Source organism: Rhinoderma darwinii, chromosome 2, assembly GCF_050947455.1.
Source record: "Rhinoderma darwinii isolate aRhiDar2 chromosome 2, aRhiDar2.hap1, whole genome shotgun sequence".
Lineage (NCBI taxonomy): Eukaryota > Metazoa > Chordata > Amphibia > Anura > Rhinodermatidae > Rhinoderma > Rhinoderma darwinii.
Window position 1 is genome coordinate 26,944,832 of NC_134688.1, and position 18,585 is coordinate 26,963,416.

Below are 18,585 nucleotides of genomic sequence, written 5' to 3' on the forward strand. Positions count from 1 at the left end.
TCCATAGACTCTAGTCTATGGAGGGATGCATGATATTGCGTCCTGCAGAGCACAGATGCACCTCGGACGTGAAAAACAGCCGTTTTTCACGTCCGTGATGCGCAACGCCCGTGTAGAATATTCATTTTTGGGGCAAACATTTTCTATTTAGCAAATTGCCCTAGAAATGAACATGAAAGATATATTTTTTTGCAATGTTTTGGCCTATTTTGCCTACAAAAAATATATCAGGTCCAATTCATAGTTTCAAAAGGGCATCAAGGCCCAAAACGCTCTTAGTCATGTAGTGTCATGGTTCCCCAAATAAATAAAAAATACACCCCAAAATTGCCTATAAGTTCTTTTCTGTTACTCTATTGAGCTTCTTTTTTTTCTTTATATCTATTTCTGGATGTCATCCAGGTTTCCTGGAATCCTGACCAACAATTGATCCTAGTAATGCAGTGAAACATTCTTGTATCGCTGGATATATTGACAGGTTTGTCATTCAGAAGTCAGGGAACGCTGGGTGAAAGCTCATTTGGACTCTTTTAGGCTATGTTCACACTACTGCTATGAGTTCCGGAAGCCATTATGCTGTGACGGATCAGTCCTACCACAAAACCAGACATTTAACGACAGATCCCATTAACTTTCAATGGGGTATTGGGAGTTTTCGTCATTTTGAAGGCAAAAGTAGCACTGAATGCCACGCGTTTCTCCCCGTCACAAACCCCCGGCAGAAACCTCTAAGGAACCATCATAAAAAATAGCTGAATAAAAATTTTCACTGGACTCGACAATAGGAATTCATAGACTCAAATCGCTTTAATGCTTATGAACTTTCCTCTTCCAGTGCCAACCTGCGTCTGCTGCCGACTGGTCTCGAGATACACGGAATGGCAGAATGATCTACGCCAAGCCCCTGTCCAACTGGCTGCTGCTATTCAGTCACCGCAGTGCAGATGTTGCTGAAAAGCTGATCAATGGTCTGATGAAAGTGAGCGAAGGAATGGGCTTCTCCATTGAATACCCCAAAATGTAAGACGGAGACTCTGTTTTTATATGTGTTTTTAGCCTGTCTATATGACCACCGCTACATACACATACATGATGGCATGGTCAACTGTTTTTGATTTTTAGTGCAATTTTTTTTACATAGCAGCTGGTGTTAAGTTGGCCATTGGTATAGATTGAAGTGAAGAGCATCATTATACAACATAAATAGTAATGCTGATCATACACTAGATGGATCTATGTGTACGAGCAAAGTCCAAGAGTTCCCAGATGTCTCTCGTTGGGAGGAAAGATTAATCACACAGGTTGGATATTAACCTGTAAACATTGTCTTACCCAGTGAGATAATCGGCATCATTGATGTCTGGTAGCTGCGTATTCTGCTTTCTTATAAGGGTATTTTCACACGCAGTGTTTTCAGGTGTAATTCGGGCATTTTACGCCTCGAATTACGCCTGAAAAAACGTCTCCATTACGCCTACAAACATCTGCCCATTGCCTGCAATGGGTTTTACCATGTTCTGTTCCCACGAGCCTGTATTTTACGCGTCGCTGTCAAAATACGGCGCGTAAAAAGACGGCTCGTCAAAAGAAGTGTAGGACAATTCTTGGGACGTTTATGGAGGCGTTTTTCATTGAGTCCATTGAAAAACAGCTCCAAAAACGGCTGTAAAAAACACACCGAAAATCGCGAGTGGCTTAAAAAACTTCTGAAAATCAGGAGCTGTTTTCCCTTGAAAACAGCTTCGTATTTTCAGACGTTTTTGACACAGCGTGTGAACATACCCTTAAAGTAAACATGCACACTCCAGATCTGAACATGTATATTTGTGGCAGCTTTTGGCTGAAGGAGCATTTGGCCCACAACATTTGGATTTGTAGTCATAACCTAAACAGCGTGTCCGTCGTTAAGCAACATTTCACAATATACTTTAGAGAATTTACATAAAAAGTTCAGTAAGTTTGTGAATACATTACATAAATGATCTTATACTGATCCTAAGTAACAGCACGTATTGTACTCCAGATCTGTAATTACAATTTTTTTTTTTGTTATTAGAAACAGTCAAAAAGCTTGTTGACAGATACGCCCCTAAAAGCTGAGCTCAGTGGGACAGTTAGTTTTTACTACATCACATTACTGTACAGTTCTTGGCAGAAATACTACACTTCCCAGAATGCAAATCACCAGAGCAAGCTCTGCGCAGACATTACAGGGGTTTTCCCATCTTGGACATTTGTGGCATATCCACAGGATATGCCATAAAAGTCTGATAGATGCGCGCCTGTCTCTAGAAAACGGGGCACCCTAAACCCCGTTCTAGCTTACTCGGCTCCCCCTCCTCCCGGCCACTTCCTGGTTAGGTGGTCTGGAGTCACAGAAACAGCGTAGCACAGCGAGCACTCGGCTGTTTCCGTAACTCCCGACCAGCTAACTAGGAGGTGGCCGGGAAGCAGCCGTGCAGAGTAAGATAGAACGGGATTTAGGGAGACTTGTTCTAGAGATAGATGCTGGTCCCAGAGGTGGGACACCCGTTTATTGGACTTTTATGACATAGGCCTGTGGATATGCCATAAATGTCCAAGATGGGAAAACACCTTTAAACCAGCAAGAAACAATTGAAGTTTTCAGCTCTGAAGCCTAGAGAAATGTTAATGCAGTTGTGAACTATTACATTGTGTATTTCAGGATAGTTACAAGTTAAGTAATTGCATTTACAAAATTCCTTTTTTGTATAGGTTACAATACACTTTACCTTGGCAATTGCTTTGCTAATTTAGAGTTATATCATGTCTTATACTCCATTCACATTCAGAGCTGCATTCAGAATTCTACTGGCTGACGCTTCAGAATCTATCTGTGGGAATGTACTGACAGACACACCCCTAATATAATAGCTGAGCTCCTATAAATGCACTGAACTCCAGTGCAATCTATTGTGGGAAATTTAGGTTGTAGCGATCCTGATCCTGTATACTTGTCCTTCAGGAGGTTGGATAGTTACTTGTTCAATACCTTCTATAGACGTACCCCCCTTCCCCAACCTTTATACAGCGATGAAATATACAAACCATCGCTGTAAGGTGCCCAAATAACACTGCCCAACTAATATATTAGGGAATGCAGCTGCACCCTGTGAACTACTTCTTCATAGGTTCGTAAACCAAATCTAAGATAAGTGATGTGAACTCTGGGGTGGCCAGACCATCAAAACTAGTGGCGTCCCCTTTCAGTAGTGACGAGTGAACTTCACAGGTCGCACACCCCTTAGACCATCCCTAATTAAACATTACAGTTCGCCATATATCAAAGATAGCTGTCGGCCAAAAGCTTATTTGGTCAACCGCTATTCCTCCCGACTACTCCATACACGCTCGGCCGATCCCTACTAGAGAGTCGGTACACCCCCATATACATTATATGGTTGGCCAAAATCTGTGGGTTCGGCCGGCAGCCTGAGAGCTAACAGGAAACTAGCAGAATTCTGAATACAGCTCAGGATGTGACAGGACTATAAAACGTGATGTAACATGATAGGCTCTAACTTCTTATAGGTAATGGAGGTGAATGATGAAGGTGTATCCAGCACTCGGTATAAAAGTTAAATGGTTTATTAGTTCATGTTAAGGCCAAGAGATTAAAACAAATCTTACGCGTTTCAGACCATTGGGGTCCTTAATCATAGCTTGGTGTTTCACAAATGAGTTCACATATTTATAGTGAGTATCATGAGTCAGGTGACTTCCTGTAGGTGGGCCTTAAAAGTTAACTATTTCATATATATATAACTTCTTATAGTCTTCTTACCTTTAGCCTACTTTTTATATTTCCCTTTGCTGCGAGGATATATTTTGCAGTCTTTGTGGCATCTTCTACAAGCGGCTTGTGTATATATAGCAGTGGCTCTGTAAGAACGGTATCAATCCTCCCGTATTGTTCCATTTACAAAGAAGCGCTCTGACGCCGAGGCTGAGCTATTACACAAAAGACTGAGAGTTAAACCCGCTCTGATTTGGGAAGTATGCAGCAACTCTTTTCCTTGGCCTCTTTTTTATGTCTGAAGTCTTTTCATCTGCTCAAATAAAGTGACACATTAGGGATTAATGAGAGCGTTTTGTTTGCATCTTCTTCTTTTTCAAGTCAGCTGTGCGTCTGAACATGGGTGAGCGGGGAGCCCGGGACGCAGGGGATAAGATTTTAGTGTAACAGAATTATCAACGCTCTATTTTGTAGCAATCTGCATAATAGAGTCAGGGGAAGAAATCGCAATGATAGAGATGATGTGAAGCAGCCACTCAGTCTAGGACGCGGCAACATTGTTCAGTCTCTGTGTTCTTCGTGTGTTTTACTCCTTTCATTTGTTTGTACATTTGTCTTTTAGTACGGGTAAATTTAACTTGTTTTCGTGGGCAAACATTGTATTATATATGGAAGAAGAGACGTTAGGCCCTGTTCACATCACGTCTGAGTCTTCCGTGTCAGGCCCATAGAATTGGAATGGAGCGGCAAAGCGCATGCTCCATCCCCGCTCCATTCAAACTCCTCTTCACTGTGGGAGGTCGCAACCAGACAACCAATAGTATCCTTTCGCAGGTGCAAAGATGTACTGGTGTGAGCGCTCATCCTCTAAGCAAGAGCTGTAATTAAGAGCTCCTGATCTCAGAGCAGCCTCCTGAACACAGCTGGGGTCGGAAAACATTCGGACCCCAGCTGTTTAACCCCTTGATTGCCGCGGTCCGTGACCGCGGCATGATCAAAGGGAATTCCCCTTTTTGATCACATCACCGGGATTCCGGTAATGCGATCAAATACCATGGAATCCCTCTGCAGTCAGCCCTGGGGACCTAGAAAGGACCCCAGGGCTGTCTGTTCCGTTTGCCTGCTGTTCGGGCACACCATGTGCTGCCCGATCAGCAGCCGGGCTCATAGTGACACAGTGTAATGTATTAGCATACAGGAGTATGCTAATACATTAGAAGTAAAAAAATAAAAGTTATAAATAAAGTTATCCCTTAATGGGATTTTAAAAAAAAAAAGTAATAAATAAATAAAAAAAGTCCCAAAAAAAGACATTATTTTGCATAAAATATATTTTATTGCCCCCTACACTAAATATAAACAAAACACCTACACATATTAGGTATCTATACGACCGGAATAACCTGAGGAATTAATCTCATGCGTTATTTAGCGTGAAACTTGAACGGGATAAAGAATACACAAGAAAAACAATACCAAGAATTGCTTTTTCCTGTATTCACGCCGTATGGCTGCTGAAAGGCAGAGAGGCAAAAACAGAAAATTTAGCTGGTCTTTTCAGGCCCGGTCATTAAGGGGTTAATCAATATATCTAAATGCCTGTACACAGTGAGAAGGATAGGAGGCTGTATTATTGGTTGTACTTGCTGGAGCTTACTGACCCTTCTCCTCCCAGATGTATTGTGCCTGCTGCCCCCTTGGTTCAGGGCCGGCACCATCCTGGAGGGCTGAGGGATCTTATGTGCAGACTATACTATTCAATTGTATCTGGATTCAGGGCATTACATTAGAATGTGTCGGGGGCACCAAGGCAGAGCGACCTCCTGCCACCCCTTCCCATACCAGCGGATTGGTCTGCCTCCATTGGAAGTATGCCATGCTCTTTACATGTAGTGATCACCGCTGTTTCAATTGTCTGACAACAAACGCATTTAATGATTTTTTCGCACAGTTATCCCCTAGTCGCATAGATGCTAAACAATAGATCGCTGAATGCCCCCACTGATCACCAGTCCTGACAACCTTAGTCCCCCATGTCTCCTCACCGGCATGTGAACTCTTTTTTGGCTCTTTCCAGATCTTCCATGGAGTTGAATGAAGCGCAGTGGGCATGCTCGACTACCGCACCATACAACTCCTCGTCACCGTGGACATGCCCCTGCACTAGTGATCAGTGGGGGTACCAGTGGTGGGGACCCCAGCAGTCTAACATTTAGCACCTATCCTGTAGATAGGCGATGAATGTTGTTAGTGGGAAAACCAACCAGAATAATTCAAATTACCAGAGCAATGATTATCAGTCGAAACCAATCGTTACAACTATTCAGAATCGCAGCATAGTAACCCAGCCAAACATCTCCACGCAGATAGGTCACATGTCTAACAGGATCTATATAGTATCATACTCCCAAATAGCAACCTGCACAATATATACTGTCACTTTGGATGTGAATGGAGAAGAAAACATAAATATACGACAAAATTGGTACAAAACAGGGAAAGCAAAGCATGTAAACGATGAAGAATTGTAAATGCTGCACAGAAGTGGAGGCTGCTCGTAAATCTTATTGGAAATGTGATGGTAATGATGACTTTTTCAAGTCTATGCTGTTATGTAAGCTCCGATAGTCGTGCGATGGGATTATCTGAAGGGTTTGGCCAAACAGGTAATAGATCTGGGAGTTTAACTCCTTCAGGCTGATAATAGATTTTCTCTTTTTAACTACTCTGTTGCCATATCAGATAATATTCTGGGCCCGCACATGGTTCTGGGATAGTCCCTACAATATATCATGATATCGCTGTATATTGTTCACGGTCACGGCTTGATCCCCTGGGCTACTGTTTGACTTAGAACGGTTAATATTATGCTCACAAGTCACCATGATACAAAATACACCCCGTATAAGTGAAAAATGCAGGCGACCGAGATAAAAAGCAGGAGGAATAAAGTAGTTTGATAAGTTTAACTTTTTTCAGTCTTGTTGCACCTGGTACATAAAAGGGATCCGAATAGTAACTGATACATCATGATGATCTATATAAACTAATACTCTAAATATTACTGGTTGGCGGCTCCCTCTAGTGGTAAGTGAAGGAAAAAACGACTGTACTTATATACACGTTGTCTGTGGCTGTACAACGGTTGACAGGGCATACTGGGAATGGTAGTTTCTCAACAGCTGGAGAGCAACAGTTTGTAGCTAACTTTTTTTTAACGTTCCTTTGTGATGTCATGTTTTTGGCCTTTTATACACTCTGGTGCAGCTTTAGGAATATTGTCGCAATGTTTTACAGGTAAGCTAGAAACTGTGCCAAATTTATCAGAAATGCGCATGCAGAATGGTGAATTTGGTACCTGAACTTGCTAGAAATATTACACACTTTTCATTGCTGGTGTACTGTACGCCAATATTTTACCCCCTTAAAATGGCACATACTACTAATAAATTTTGCGCATTTTTCATCTCTTAAACCCTTCTCGTAGTCCTCCGTACATGTACGGTGGAAGTCGGAGAGGGATGTCCTGTGCCGGCTCACAGGCTGAACCCACTCCATATGCTGCGGGTGTCAGCAGCGTAGTACAGCTGACACCCTGCTCTAACGGCCGGAATCAGAGATAACTCCGATCCCAGTTGTATAACTGCTTAGATGCAGCAGTCAATAGCAACCACAGTATCTAAGCCGTTAGACAGAGGGGGGTCTCGTCAGTCACCCCATCGACTCCTCTCCCACGACGTGATCACGGGTTGCCAATGGTTGTCAAGGCAACCTAGGGGCCTAATAAACACCTCCAGGTCTGCTATCTTTGTCCTCCTATTAAACCCTTTTTAAGGGGTTTTCCCACGGGGGCATTTAAGACATATGCACCAGATATGTCATAAATGTCAGATAGGCGCGGTTCCCAGAGGTGGGACCCACGTCTATCTCTAGAACGGGGTCTCCTAAACCCCGTTCTAGCTTTGTCTGCTATCACTGACTCCCGGCCACTTCCTGACTTTATGGTCGGGAGTTACGAAAACAGTGTAGCCCGCTTAGCTATGCTGTTTCCGTAAGTCCCATAGTAGTAAATAGCCGTTATGGAAGCAGCGTAGCATGCGAGCTACGCTGTTTCAGTTACAACCATAAAGTTCTATGGGGCTTACGATAACTGCGTAGCTCAGCGGGCTACACTGTTTTCACCTTCATGGTTGGAAATCAACCGACACACAAACAGGTAGAACGGGGTTTAGGGGCCCCGTTCTAGAGATAGGTGCGGGACCGTCACCCGCATCTATCTGATGTTTATGACATATCCTGTGGATATGTCATAAATGTCCCTCGTGGGATACCCCTTTAAATATTGAAAGTAAAAAAAAAACTGTTGACAGTTTTTCCCTAAATTAATGTAAATAGTGAGATAAAAAAATAGTTGGTCTCAACTATTCTAATCATCCCACACGATGAATGCCGTAGCAAGAAAAACAAATTCCACACAGCTCGATAAACGGAAAAAAAAAAAATGTTATGAGTCTTTTTAAGCAAATTGTTGTTTTTTTTTAGAAGTATCATGAAAAAAACGAAAATTTGGTATTGCGGTATTTGTGTTGACTCGCATATTAAAGTTAACATGTCATGGAATTGCTGTTTTTTTTTTTTTCCATTCCACCCCACAAAACAAATTTTTTAAAGTTTCTTACTACATTTTATGGTACATTAAAGAAGCGCTCCGGGTTAATTTTTTCCATTCCCCCTCCGCTTACAAATGTCATCTAGTGTAATGTGGACACGTGCGTGGACTTACCTGATGCTGTATTATACAGGCCGCCCCTCCTATAGTCTTGCATTGAGAGACTGACATCTGGTTTTTACAGCAGACGTTGTAGGATTTGTGTTTTTAGAGTACAGATCACATGACCACATGGCGGCCTGGAGCGGAGTGGCGGCCTGTGAAATACAGCACCAGGTAAGTCAATACACATGTCCACATTACACTACATTACGTTTGCGTATGGGAGGAGAAAACCTGGAGTGTTTCTTTAAATTGTGTCATTAAAAACTACAACTCGTCCCACAGAAAAAAAGCACCCGTACGGCTATATCAATGTAAAAATAAAAAAGACTAATGGAATGCAGGGAGAAAAAAATGAAACAATGATAGACAGGTGTGTTCCTATGCCCCGTAATGGAGAACTATGTGTAAATTAGAGAGTGGATGGGGGTAGCAGCAGCTCATGAATACCCCAGACTCATCTCTGGCCATACCGGCTCTACATGTAAGTTCTTAGAAACAACTTCACTTCTCAGTGAGGGCAGCGATATGTGGATGACTGGTTCCCTTTAAGGCAACTCTGGACCCATAATGGTTAAAGGGCAACTCCAGCCACAGCTGAAAGAAAACTCCAGGAAAAACTGAAATACTAGGGCACATTCGTTATTCAAATTTATGCAGATTTCTGGTGTACATGCTGTACATTTTAGACTTTTTTTCTGATGCTCGGCAAGTGGGTGTGGCTTATCGGGTAAGGGGTAACATGTCTTTTTAGATGCGCTGAATTTATTATACAGCGGGCACCACTTTGATAAGTTTGGCGATTTTTCGGACTGCCTTGTCTACGTTTAGGGTATGTTCACACGCAAACTCAAAAACTTCTGAAAATACGGAGCTGTTTTTAAGCGAAAAAAGCTCCTGACTTTCAGACGTTTTTTGTAACAACTCGCATTTTTACGTCCGTTATTGGAGCTGTTTTTCAATGGAGTCAATGAAAAACGGCTCCAAAAAGTCCCAAGAAGTGACCTGCACTTCTTTTTCGAAGTCATCTTTTTACGCGCCGTATGTTGACAGCGACGCGTAAAATTAAGCCTCGTGGGAACAGAACACCGTAAATCCCATTGCAAGCAGTGGGCAGATGTTTGGAGGCGTAATGGTGCCGATTTTTCAGGCGTAATTCGAGGCGTAAACGGCCTGAATTACGTCTGAAACCACTGCGTGTGAACATACCCTTACTCTGTCTAAAACGTAGACAGTATCAATAAATCTGCCCCACTGTCTTATAAATTTAGGCCTGAGGGGGCGGGGCATGACACAAAGAAAACCACAGGTAGAAACCAACCATGCACTGCACCCCTCCAGGCCATGCACTAGGCCTGACACTATCAAAACTAATTGGCCTTGTTGTCCATAGCAACCAATCACAGCGCAGCTTTCATTTTTCCAGAGCAGTTTTAAGAAATTATTTTTTTACGGATGACAAGTTTAGTTTTTCTGTTAGACAGTTTTGATAAATGAGTCACACAGTGTTAGGCCATGACACGCTTAGGATTCTATCAGGATTTAGGCAAATTTTAAAACCTGCAGCACGTTCATTATTGTCGTGGATTTCGCTCTGAAAAGTTGCAGATTAGCTCCATTGAATTTACAATGAACCACGTGCAGATCTGCTGGGTAATCGTGGCAAAAAGCAGGAGAGGCTGAAAGCCAATCAATCTCAATGAGGTAGGGGAAAAGAAACGGAAAATACCTCAGGGAGAAGAGGGGACATATATATTTATAGTGAGTATAACTCCTATCTTGTCTCAGTATGGAGCAGAGATTTTATATACTCCTCACCTCGGGAGCAGCATTCTCCATGCTCGCTATCGCCCCCTGCTGAGTAATGAGCTACCAATGTTAGACACGGAAGGGAAGAGGCAAATCATGGTTGTCACTGTCACAGCCCATTCAGCTCATTGCCGGACCTACTAAACCGTGTGCACAATAATCAGCCAGTGGCCGTTTAAAATGGCTGTAATCTACCTGCATAACTGCAGTACATTTTTTAACATAATACTTAAAAAGGAGACATTGATAGCAGTTTATCAAAACTGCAAAGGAAAAGTGGGGCAGTTGCCCATGACAACCAATTAAACTGCTTCCATTTTCTACAGGGCTCTTGAAAGATAAAAGGTATAATGTGGCTGGTTGCCAGGGGCAACTGCTTCACTTTTCAGCAGATTTGGCTCCCAGTACAATATCTACACTAAGGACTCCAAATGATAAACCTCTTCCCGTGACATCACCCCCCCCCCCCCGCTCTAATACAAAACACCAGTGATTGTCTGTCCGCTGTCTCTAACATCATGTCCTCTCTCTTATCTTTCAAAAACTGAGCTCCTTGTGTTCCCACCATCTACTAACCTCCCTAAACCTGATATCTCCATCTCAGTGTGAGGCACTACCATCACTCCCAGGCAGCACGCCCGCTGTCTCGGGGTTATTTTTGACTCAGACCTTTCCTTTATTACGCACTTTCAATCACTTTCGCGCTCCTGTCACCTGCACCTCAAAAACATCTCCAGAATCCGCTCTTTTCTTACTGTGGAAACAGCCAAAACTCTCATTGTCGCTCTGATTCATTCTCGTCTTGACTCCTGTAACTCATTACTGCTCGGTCTTCCTCTTATTAAACTCTCCTCCAATCTATCCTCAATGCAGCAGCCGGGCGAATCTTTATGACCAACCGCTACACCAATGTCTCTGCCCTGTGTCAATCTCTGCACTGGACCACTACACCAATGCCTCTACCCTGTGCCAGTCACTGCACTGGACCACTACACCAATGCCTCTACCCTGTGCCAGTCACTGCACTGGACCACTACACCAATGCCTCTACCCTGTGCCAGTCACTGCACTGGACCGCTACATCAATGCATCCACCCTGTGCCAGTCACTGCACTCAACCGCCTCACCATTGGCTCTACTCGCTATACCAAAGCCTCTACCCTGTGCCAGGCATTACACCACTACATCAATGCCTCTACCCTGTGCCAGTAACTGCACTGGACACTATACCAATGCCTCTTCTCTGTGCCAGTCACTGCACTCAACCACTATACCAATGACTCTGCCCTGTGCCAGTCACTGCACTGGTTCCCATTCACTTTAGAATAAAATGTAATCTTATTACTCTCACACCCAAAGCTCTCCCCAGTGCTGCACCTCCTTACATCTCCTCCCTCATCTCTGCCTACCACCCTACCCGTGCTCTACGTTCTGCCAACGACCTTAGATTAACATCCTCCATCATCCAAACCTCCAATCTCCAGGACTTTTCTCGCGCTGCACCTCTCCTCTAGAATTCACTACCCCGGACAATCAGATTAATACTTAACATCCGCAGTTTTAAGTGCGCCCTGAAAACACATCTTTTTAGACAGGCCTATCCTTTTCTTACCATTATTTCTCAATACCTGACCCCTTCATTCAGCAGTATCCCCCACACCTAATGCCCTTCATATCTGTCATGCACGGACACTGGCTGGTGATCGGCTCATGCAGCGTTATGTTACTACCTCATTACATAAAAGATGGCCGGACCATTGCACTGAACCAGCACTTTTTACATTTTGCGTCCCCCTTATGTCCGCACAGATTGTAAGCTCTTGTTATTCATTTTGTCACTGTAATGCCTGATTTTGTCTGTACAATGTACCCCCTGAATTGTAAAGTGCTGCTGAATATGTTGGCTCTGTATAAATATAGAATATTATTATTATATTTTTATTATGCACACGACCGTATTACCCTGCTTATACACGGAGCTGTAATACAAGTCCCTACCTTGTAGAAAATGACTGTACTTAACAAAAAAAAGTTAACATAATCTTGCACGGGGAACAGGAGGCCATCTTCCATTTGCAGCGCAGAGAGATAGAAGTGCTAGAAATTTATATAGGACAACATTTATTTTAGTTCATATTAAAGGGGTTTTCCACTTTGGACCATCCCTACTTTCCCTTCCTGCAGCAGTACACACAAAACGGCATTGTGGGCGGCATGCGGCCCCGTGGTGAATGCTGGTCCGATGTGCTGTAGCTGCTGTGCCGGTGTAAACAGTGTTCAGTATGATGGTGCTGGTTGATCCTCAGGGTATATTCACACGCAGAGTCAAAAACATCTCAAAATACGGAGCTGTTTTCAAGAGAAAACAGCTCCTGATTTTCAGACGTTTTTTGTGCCACTCGCGATTTTCGCAGCGTTTTTTACGGACGTTTTTGGAGCTTTTTTCAATAGAGTCTATGGAAAACGGCTCCAAAAACGTCCCAAGAAGTGTCCTGCACTTCTTTTTCGCGGACGTTTTTTTTACGCGTAAAAAAAAAGCCGCGAAAAACGCTCCGTCGGAACACAACTCCATTTTCCCATTGAAATCAATGGGCAGATGTTTGGAGGCGTTCTGCTTCCGATTTTTCGGGCGTTTACGGCCCGAAAATAGGCCGTGTGAACATACCCTTAGCCTTGTACTTGCATTCAGTGTGGACATGATGGGGAAGTTTTTATAGGTTTCGATAATCCCTATAAGAGTATGTTCACACGCTTATAAAAAAAACTTCTGAAAATACAGAGCTGTTTTCAAACGGCCGCGTAAAAAACGCCCCGTCGGAACAAAACGCTGTCTTTCCCATTGAAATCAATGGGCAGAAGTTTAAAGGCGTTCTTCACTTTTTTGTATAAAGAATATCATGTGAATTAGTTCTTGTCTTTATAGGTAATCATTTTGTATTTTTGTCTTCTAGAATACAAGTAGAAGACAGCTCCGTTTCATTCTTACGTGCTCTTCAGCAACATGTCAATCCTGATCTTCAGCTGGTACGTGCTAGACCTTCCGTAGTACTGAATAGTTATGAAAATGACAAGAAATTAGAGATAATCCTCAGCTTTTTTTTTTTTCTTAAAGAGAAGGGAAACTCGAACACAGAATGTATAGCAAATGTCCACCATCAAGGTGCACATTACTGAGGATACTTGACTTTCATCAGGTGTGGGGCACGGATGTGGGTACACACATGGGCGCCAACCGCAGTCAGTGCCCTCATAAAAGTGCCAGCTATAGTGATTTTAAAAGTGCCAGCCACAATGCCCTCAAAGTTGTGTCAGTCATAGAGTTGTATTCCTGGCATCATGGCGTCTGTCCACGAGCGTTCATGCGAGGAATACGACATGTCATCGCTGAGGCCTCTGATTGGCTGCAGCGGTCACATACTGCCCGCATATATACAAACACTGGTAGGACCACCGAGACGTCAACACTGGATTGGCAGGGGAAAGAATCGGTCAGCTATTTCCATCTATTGCAAAAAAAGTCAAATATTTTTTATTTACTGTTTTGTTGAACATTTGGGAAGGTCAAAAAAGTAAAGAACCGGGGAATGAAGGAGTGAAAGAGGGGGTTAATGGATGAGGTGATACCGAGCAGTGATACTGGTTGGGAGGCGCAGGTTTTGGTTGTCTTATTGGTCTTCTCCCCAACATATGTTACCCTCAGTGCTGAGCTGTCCCCAGTAGTCCCTCCAGGAGGAGTATACAGGGACATATGGGGGTTGGGCTCCAGCCAGTCCTTCTTTCTTTATAGTCATTATTGAAGAGGCTGACATATGCGTGAGTCCACATACCCAGTGATGTTCTTGAAATTTGCGGATGATATATGAGCTGCCATATTGCTGAAGCAATGACACGATTTTTCTCGGATTGAAACCAGCAAACAGTCCCTAAATCCCCGTCCTCTCTGAATATTATGAACACTGGCGTGAACGCACCTTTGTATCTAATCTCATGCCTGATGAACTGGATCCTAGTCCTCTGGGATGACATGCGGGTGGTTAATAAGGGCGGCAGCTGAACGGCGATCATTTCTGGGGCTCCCTGACAACCTGAATGGAGGTGCCGTTTTCTTCTCGTCTCCTCTGTGGTGGCATTGTACTCTACTTTGCTGCCGTTTTTTTTTGGGTGCAGAATCTGCCACATTTCTTCCACGTCTGAATGTGTCCTTATGGTTTAATAATAAAAGTTCAATGACCAGCAATCCACACTTAGTTGCAGGATCCACAAAATATATTGCATATCCTTCCAGCATTATTATGTGCTGAAATAACTAGTGTGTTTATGGGGAAGTGACAAAATAAATGCACTAGTTAGAATCCAAATATTTGTGATACATATCAACGTGATTCCAATAACATGCGTGAATAGTTCACACAGGGCGAATACGCTGCTAAAAGGTACACAGCGTATCCACTCTGGCGGCCACAAGGAATTCTGCCCGAAAAATTGCACCAAATTGTTGTGCAATTTTTCTCCCGGAATGTCCCCTGCGAAAATCCTGCAAAGAAAAAAATGAATATACTTACCGTGTTGGTGCGTCCCTTCGACGTCCTGCAGCCCTGGGATGATGTTTCATCCCATGTGACCGCTGCAGCCTGTGATTGGCTGCAGTGGTCATATGGATTGAAGTGTCATCCCAGAAGGCCGGGCTGGACGGAGAAGCACAGGATTCTGGGTAAGTATGAGATTTATATATTTTGTTTTCGGAGTTGCGATTTTTGTGGCTAAATCGCAGGTTTTTTGCCACAAAAATCGCAACATCTACTATTTGTGGCAGGCTTTACCTCCCATTGAATTCAATGGGAAAAAAACGCAACAAAGAAGCGGCGATTACACAAATACAATTCACAGGCTGCAGATTAAAAAAACGCACCACAGGTCAATTTCTGAGCGTTTTTTTACACTTATCATTTACGCAGCGTGTGGAGGAGATTTGTCCCACTCTGCTGCTACTGTATTATGCTGCAGATTTTCTGAAACTAAATCCATTGCCGAAAATCCACAGTATTTACGCTACGTGTGAACCCGGCCTTATGGTTGTATATTTGGTATGTGTTAGGCCTCATTCACATGGGAGCACGGCCCGTAAAAAAACAAAAAGTAGGACATGCTCCTTAATTCCCGGCACGGTTCTACGGCACGGACACCTTTCCGTAGCGATACGGAAAGGTGTCCGCGACCAATAGAAGCAGGCGGGTCCGTAATTGCGGACCGTATCACGGTCGTGTGCATGGGGCCATTTTTAGCGCTTTCCCTGTGACATATGTATAACATCTAGGCTCTTGGGGCTGGGGTCAGATAGATGCTATCCATTTCTTTTGATAAAGCTGTAACATCTTGCTGAATTCTCTCCTATTTTACCTGATATAAAATCTTGTTTATGCTGTCATTTATATAATTGAATAAAAACTTTTCTACTTTTTTTATATACATTTGGGCATTTAAACATTTTTTCTTTGTTCAGTGTGTTTCTAGTATTGGAGGTGCCCTCATACTTAGGCTTCATGCACACGAACGTTAAAACGCCGTAATTACGAGCCGTACGGGAAGGTGCCCGGGCCGTTGAAAAATATGGAACATGTCCTATTTCAGGCCGTAATTACGGCACGGGCAGGCCCATAGAAGTCTATGGGGCTCCCGTAATTACAGGTAGCTACGTGTGTAATTACGGGAGCGTTGCTAGGCGACGTCAGGGGATAGTCACTGTCCAGGGTGCTGAAAGAGTTAACTGATCATCAGTAACTCTTTCAGCACCCGGGACAGTGACTACCGCTGGGGTTAATAGTATTAAATGTTAACTTACCAGCTTCTTCCTCCAGTCCGGCCTCCCGGGGTGACGTTTCATCCCATGTGACTGCTGCAGCCAATCACAGGCCAGTCACAGGCTGCAGCGGTCACATGGACTGCCGCATCATCCAGGGAGGTCTGACTGGATATCAAAAGAGGGACGCGTCACCAAGACAACGGTACGTTTGTACTTCTTTTACTTTCAATCGCTGCGGAAACTCTGCCCGAAAGGGCTGCCCCTTCTCTCTTTCCAGCAGAGAAAACGGGTCTGTAAATACGCATGGAATACTGGTGACACCGGACCCGCATTTACGGGCACGGGTCCATAACTAAATACTGGTGGAATACGGGTCGAATATGTGTGACACCGGACCCGTATTTACTCCAGTATTTACAGGAGGAAAAAAATATGTTTGTGTGCATGAGGCCTTCCTCCATATTTTTCAACGGCACGGGCACCTTCCCGTAAGCACACGGGAAGGTGCCCGTGACCAATAGAAGTCTATGGGCCCGTAATTACGGGCGTTTTTACGTTTGTGTGCATGTGGCCGAATTGTGTGGTTTTTCACTGTTTATTATTTCGGACCCATGTACTTTTCCTGGCATGTGTTATGTTTTCTTCTGACACAGCGATAACACACATTATGTTCTATAAAACCTTATTAAAATTCCTGATGAGTAAGTAACGCGTTCTCGGTGCTGTTGATAGCAATTAAATGAGCCGGGTGTCCTCCCTGTTTTGAATGATTAGTTTAATTGCGATTGCATGCAGTGGGTAAAAGTTGCCCTGGGGAACCGGTATCTCCGCTCGTTGCAAACATAAAAGTCTGTTCCCTGTTTTCAGTCTCGTATGAAGCAGAGACAGGTTCTTGAAAGACAGCGCCTTTTGTTGGAGTGCTTAGTACTGGAAAAGCAGGGAGACGCTGGTCCACATTCATGTCACTATGCGACTCGCCAAGAATACATTATCTGTCAGTGGGCAGAAGTCCTCTTTTAATATAGGGACTCTTAAAGAGAACCTGTGATCTCTCCTGACATGTCTGTTTTAGTAAATACTTGTATTCCCCTATAAAATAACAACCTTGGATCTTTGTGCTGTTCCTCTGCTATTCCTCCTGGAAATGTAGGAATAAATTGATAACTGGGTGTTACCATTCCCCTTGTCAATGGGGTGTACACACACACACACACACACACTTCAGGAGAGATGACAGGTCCTCATTAAAGGGGTTATCCACTTTGACAAATCGTTTTTTAATTATCTATGCCTTTTACAAATTGTTTCAACTGTAAGACTATGAAATTGAAGACCAGATTACAGCTGAAATATTTTGTAAAAACGCATGGGTATTTAAAAATTTGCATGCATTTTCCTTTCCAGCATTTCAAAAAAGGTCCAGGCTATTTAGGAGCCACAATGGTAAGACCAATTAGGCAATCAAGGTCAGGGCCCTTTTACACAGATCAATTATCACGCAAACGAGCGTCCATAGACGTGCTACCGATATGATAGAAATGTATGGGGACGAGCGATCGTAGTAACGAGGGCTCGTCCCCATACATAGCTCCTTGTGACAGGAGCAAACGAGCGCCGATCAACGAGCTATCTCATTAATCGGTGCTCGTTGGTACGGCCAAAATGGGCGGACCCTAATGGATCTGGAGAGGGAGGAATCAAAGAGAAGCTAGATCCCAGCAATCGGCTAGTTTCAGCCAGCTGCCCTCCTCTTTCGTGATCATCACATATCAATCCAAAGGGTGAAAAACAAAAATGTCTCCTATGTTTTTCAAAGGGGGAGGGGCTTAGTTTACTCTGTTTATAGATGGAATACAGAACCTGGTGTAATAAATCCCACCCTCTCAGCTTGTCCACTGCTGAAAATGGAGGTCACCAGGAGAAAACGGTCCACTGTTTTCCCCGCCAGAATTTTACTAGAACAGTTTCAGTGGCCTGGAGACTGACAGATAGGAAAATCTTTACTTTCTATGTTCTTTTCTTCCTTATTTTTAGGTTTAGTGTCCCTTTAAGTGGGACTGCTGTGTTAGTAGTTCTATCATCTTTATGTAGCTTCTTATGGCTTCCTAACAACCAAATTGCTTGATTTACATTAGAAAACACTTTCTTAGTAAAGACAATGAGATATATTTTTTTTCCGGCTGATTATAGCTGCTTCAGACAACCACAAACGAAAAAAAAAAAACATGGAGATACATAATAATTTTCTGCATATTTTGAATGCGTATTATCCAAAAGGCAGAATAAACAAATGCGCCATTTTAAAAAAAAACAATATTATTGTCAGCATCGTTATAAAAGAGGCTCGGATTAAGAAGAGGATAAATCAACATGGCAGCCCTCTCGTAACACAGCTAATGCGGTGTAATTAGAGGAACAGTCGGAAACCAAACGCCGTTTCTTAGGAGG

At 43.4% G+C, this 18,585-nt stretch overlaps 1 protein-coding gene across 2 annotated transcripts in view; it reads left to right on the top strand.

Moving 5' to 3' along the window:
• The window catches only part of PIWIL4 (piwi like RNA-mediated gene silencing 4), a 174,026-nt gene that overhangs the window by 127,307 nt on the left and 28,134 nt on the right, over positions 1-18,585 (top strand). For both annotated transcript variants that reach the window (XM_075851489.1, XM_075851491.1), the window contains 2 exons: positions 836-1,020; positions 13,289-13,361. In XM_075851489.1, the coding sequence (XP_075707604.1) occupies positions 836-1,020; positions 13,289-13,361 (258 nt within the window). The remainder of the gene's footprint in view (positions 1-835; positions 1,021-13,288; positions 13,362-18,585) is intronic.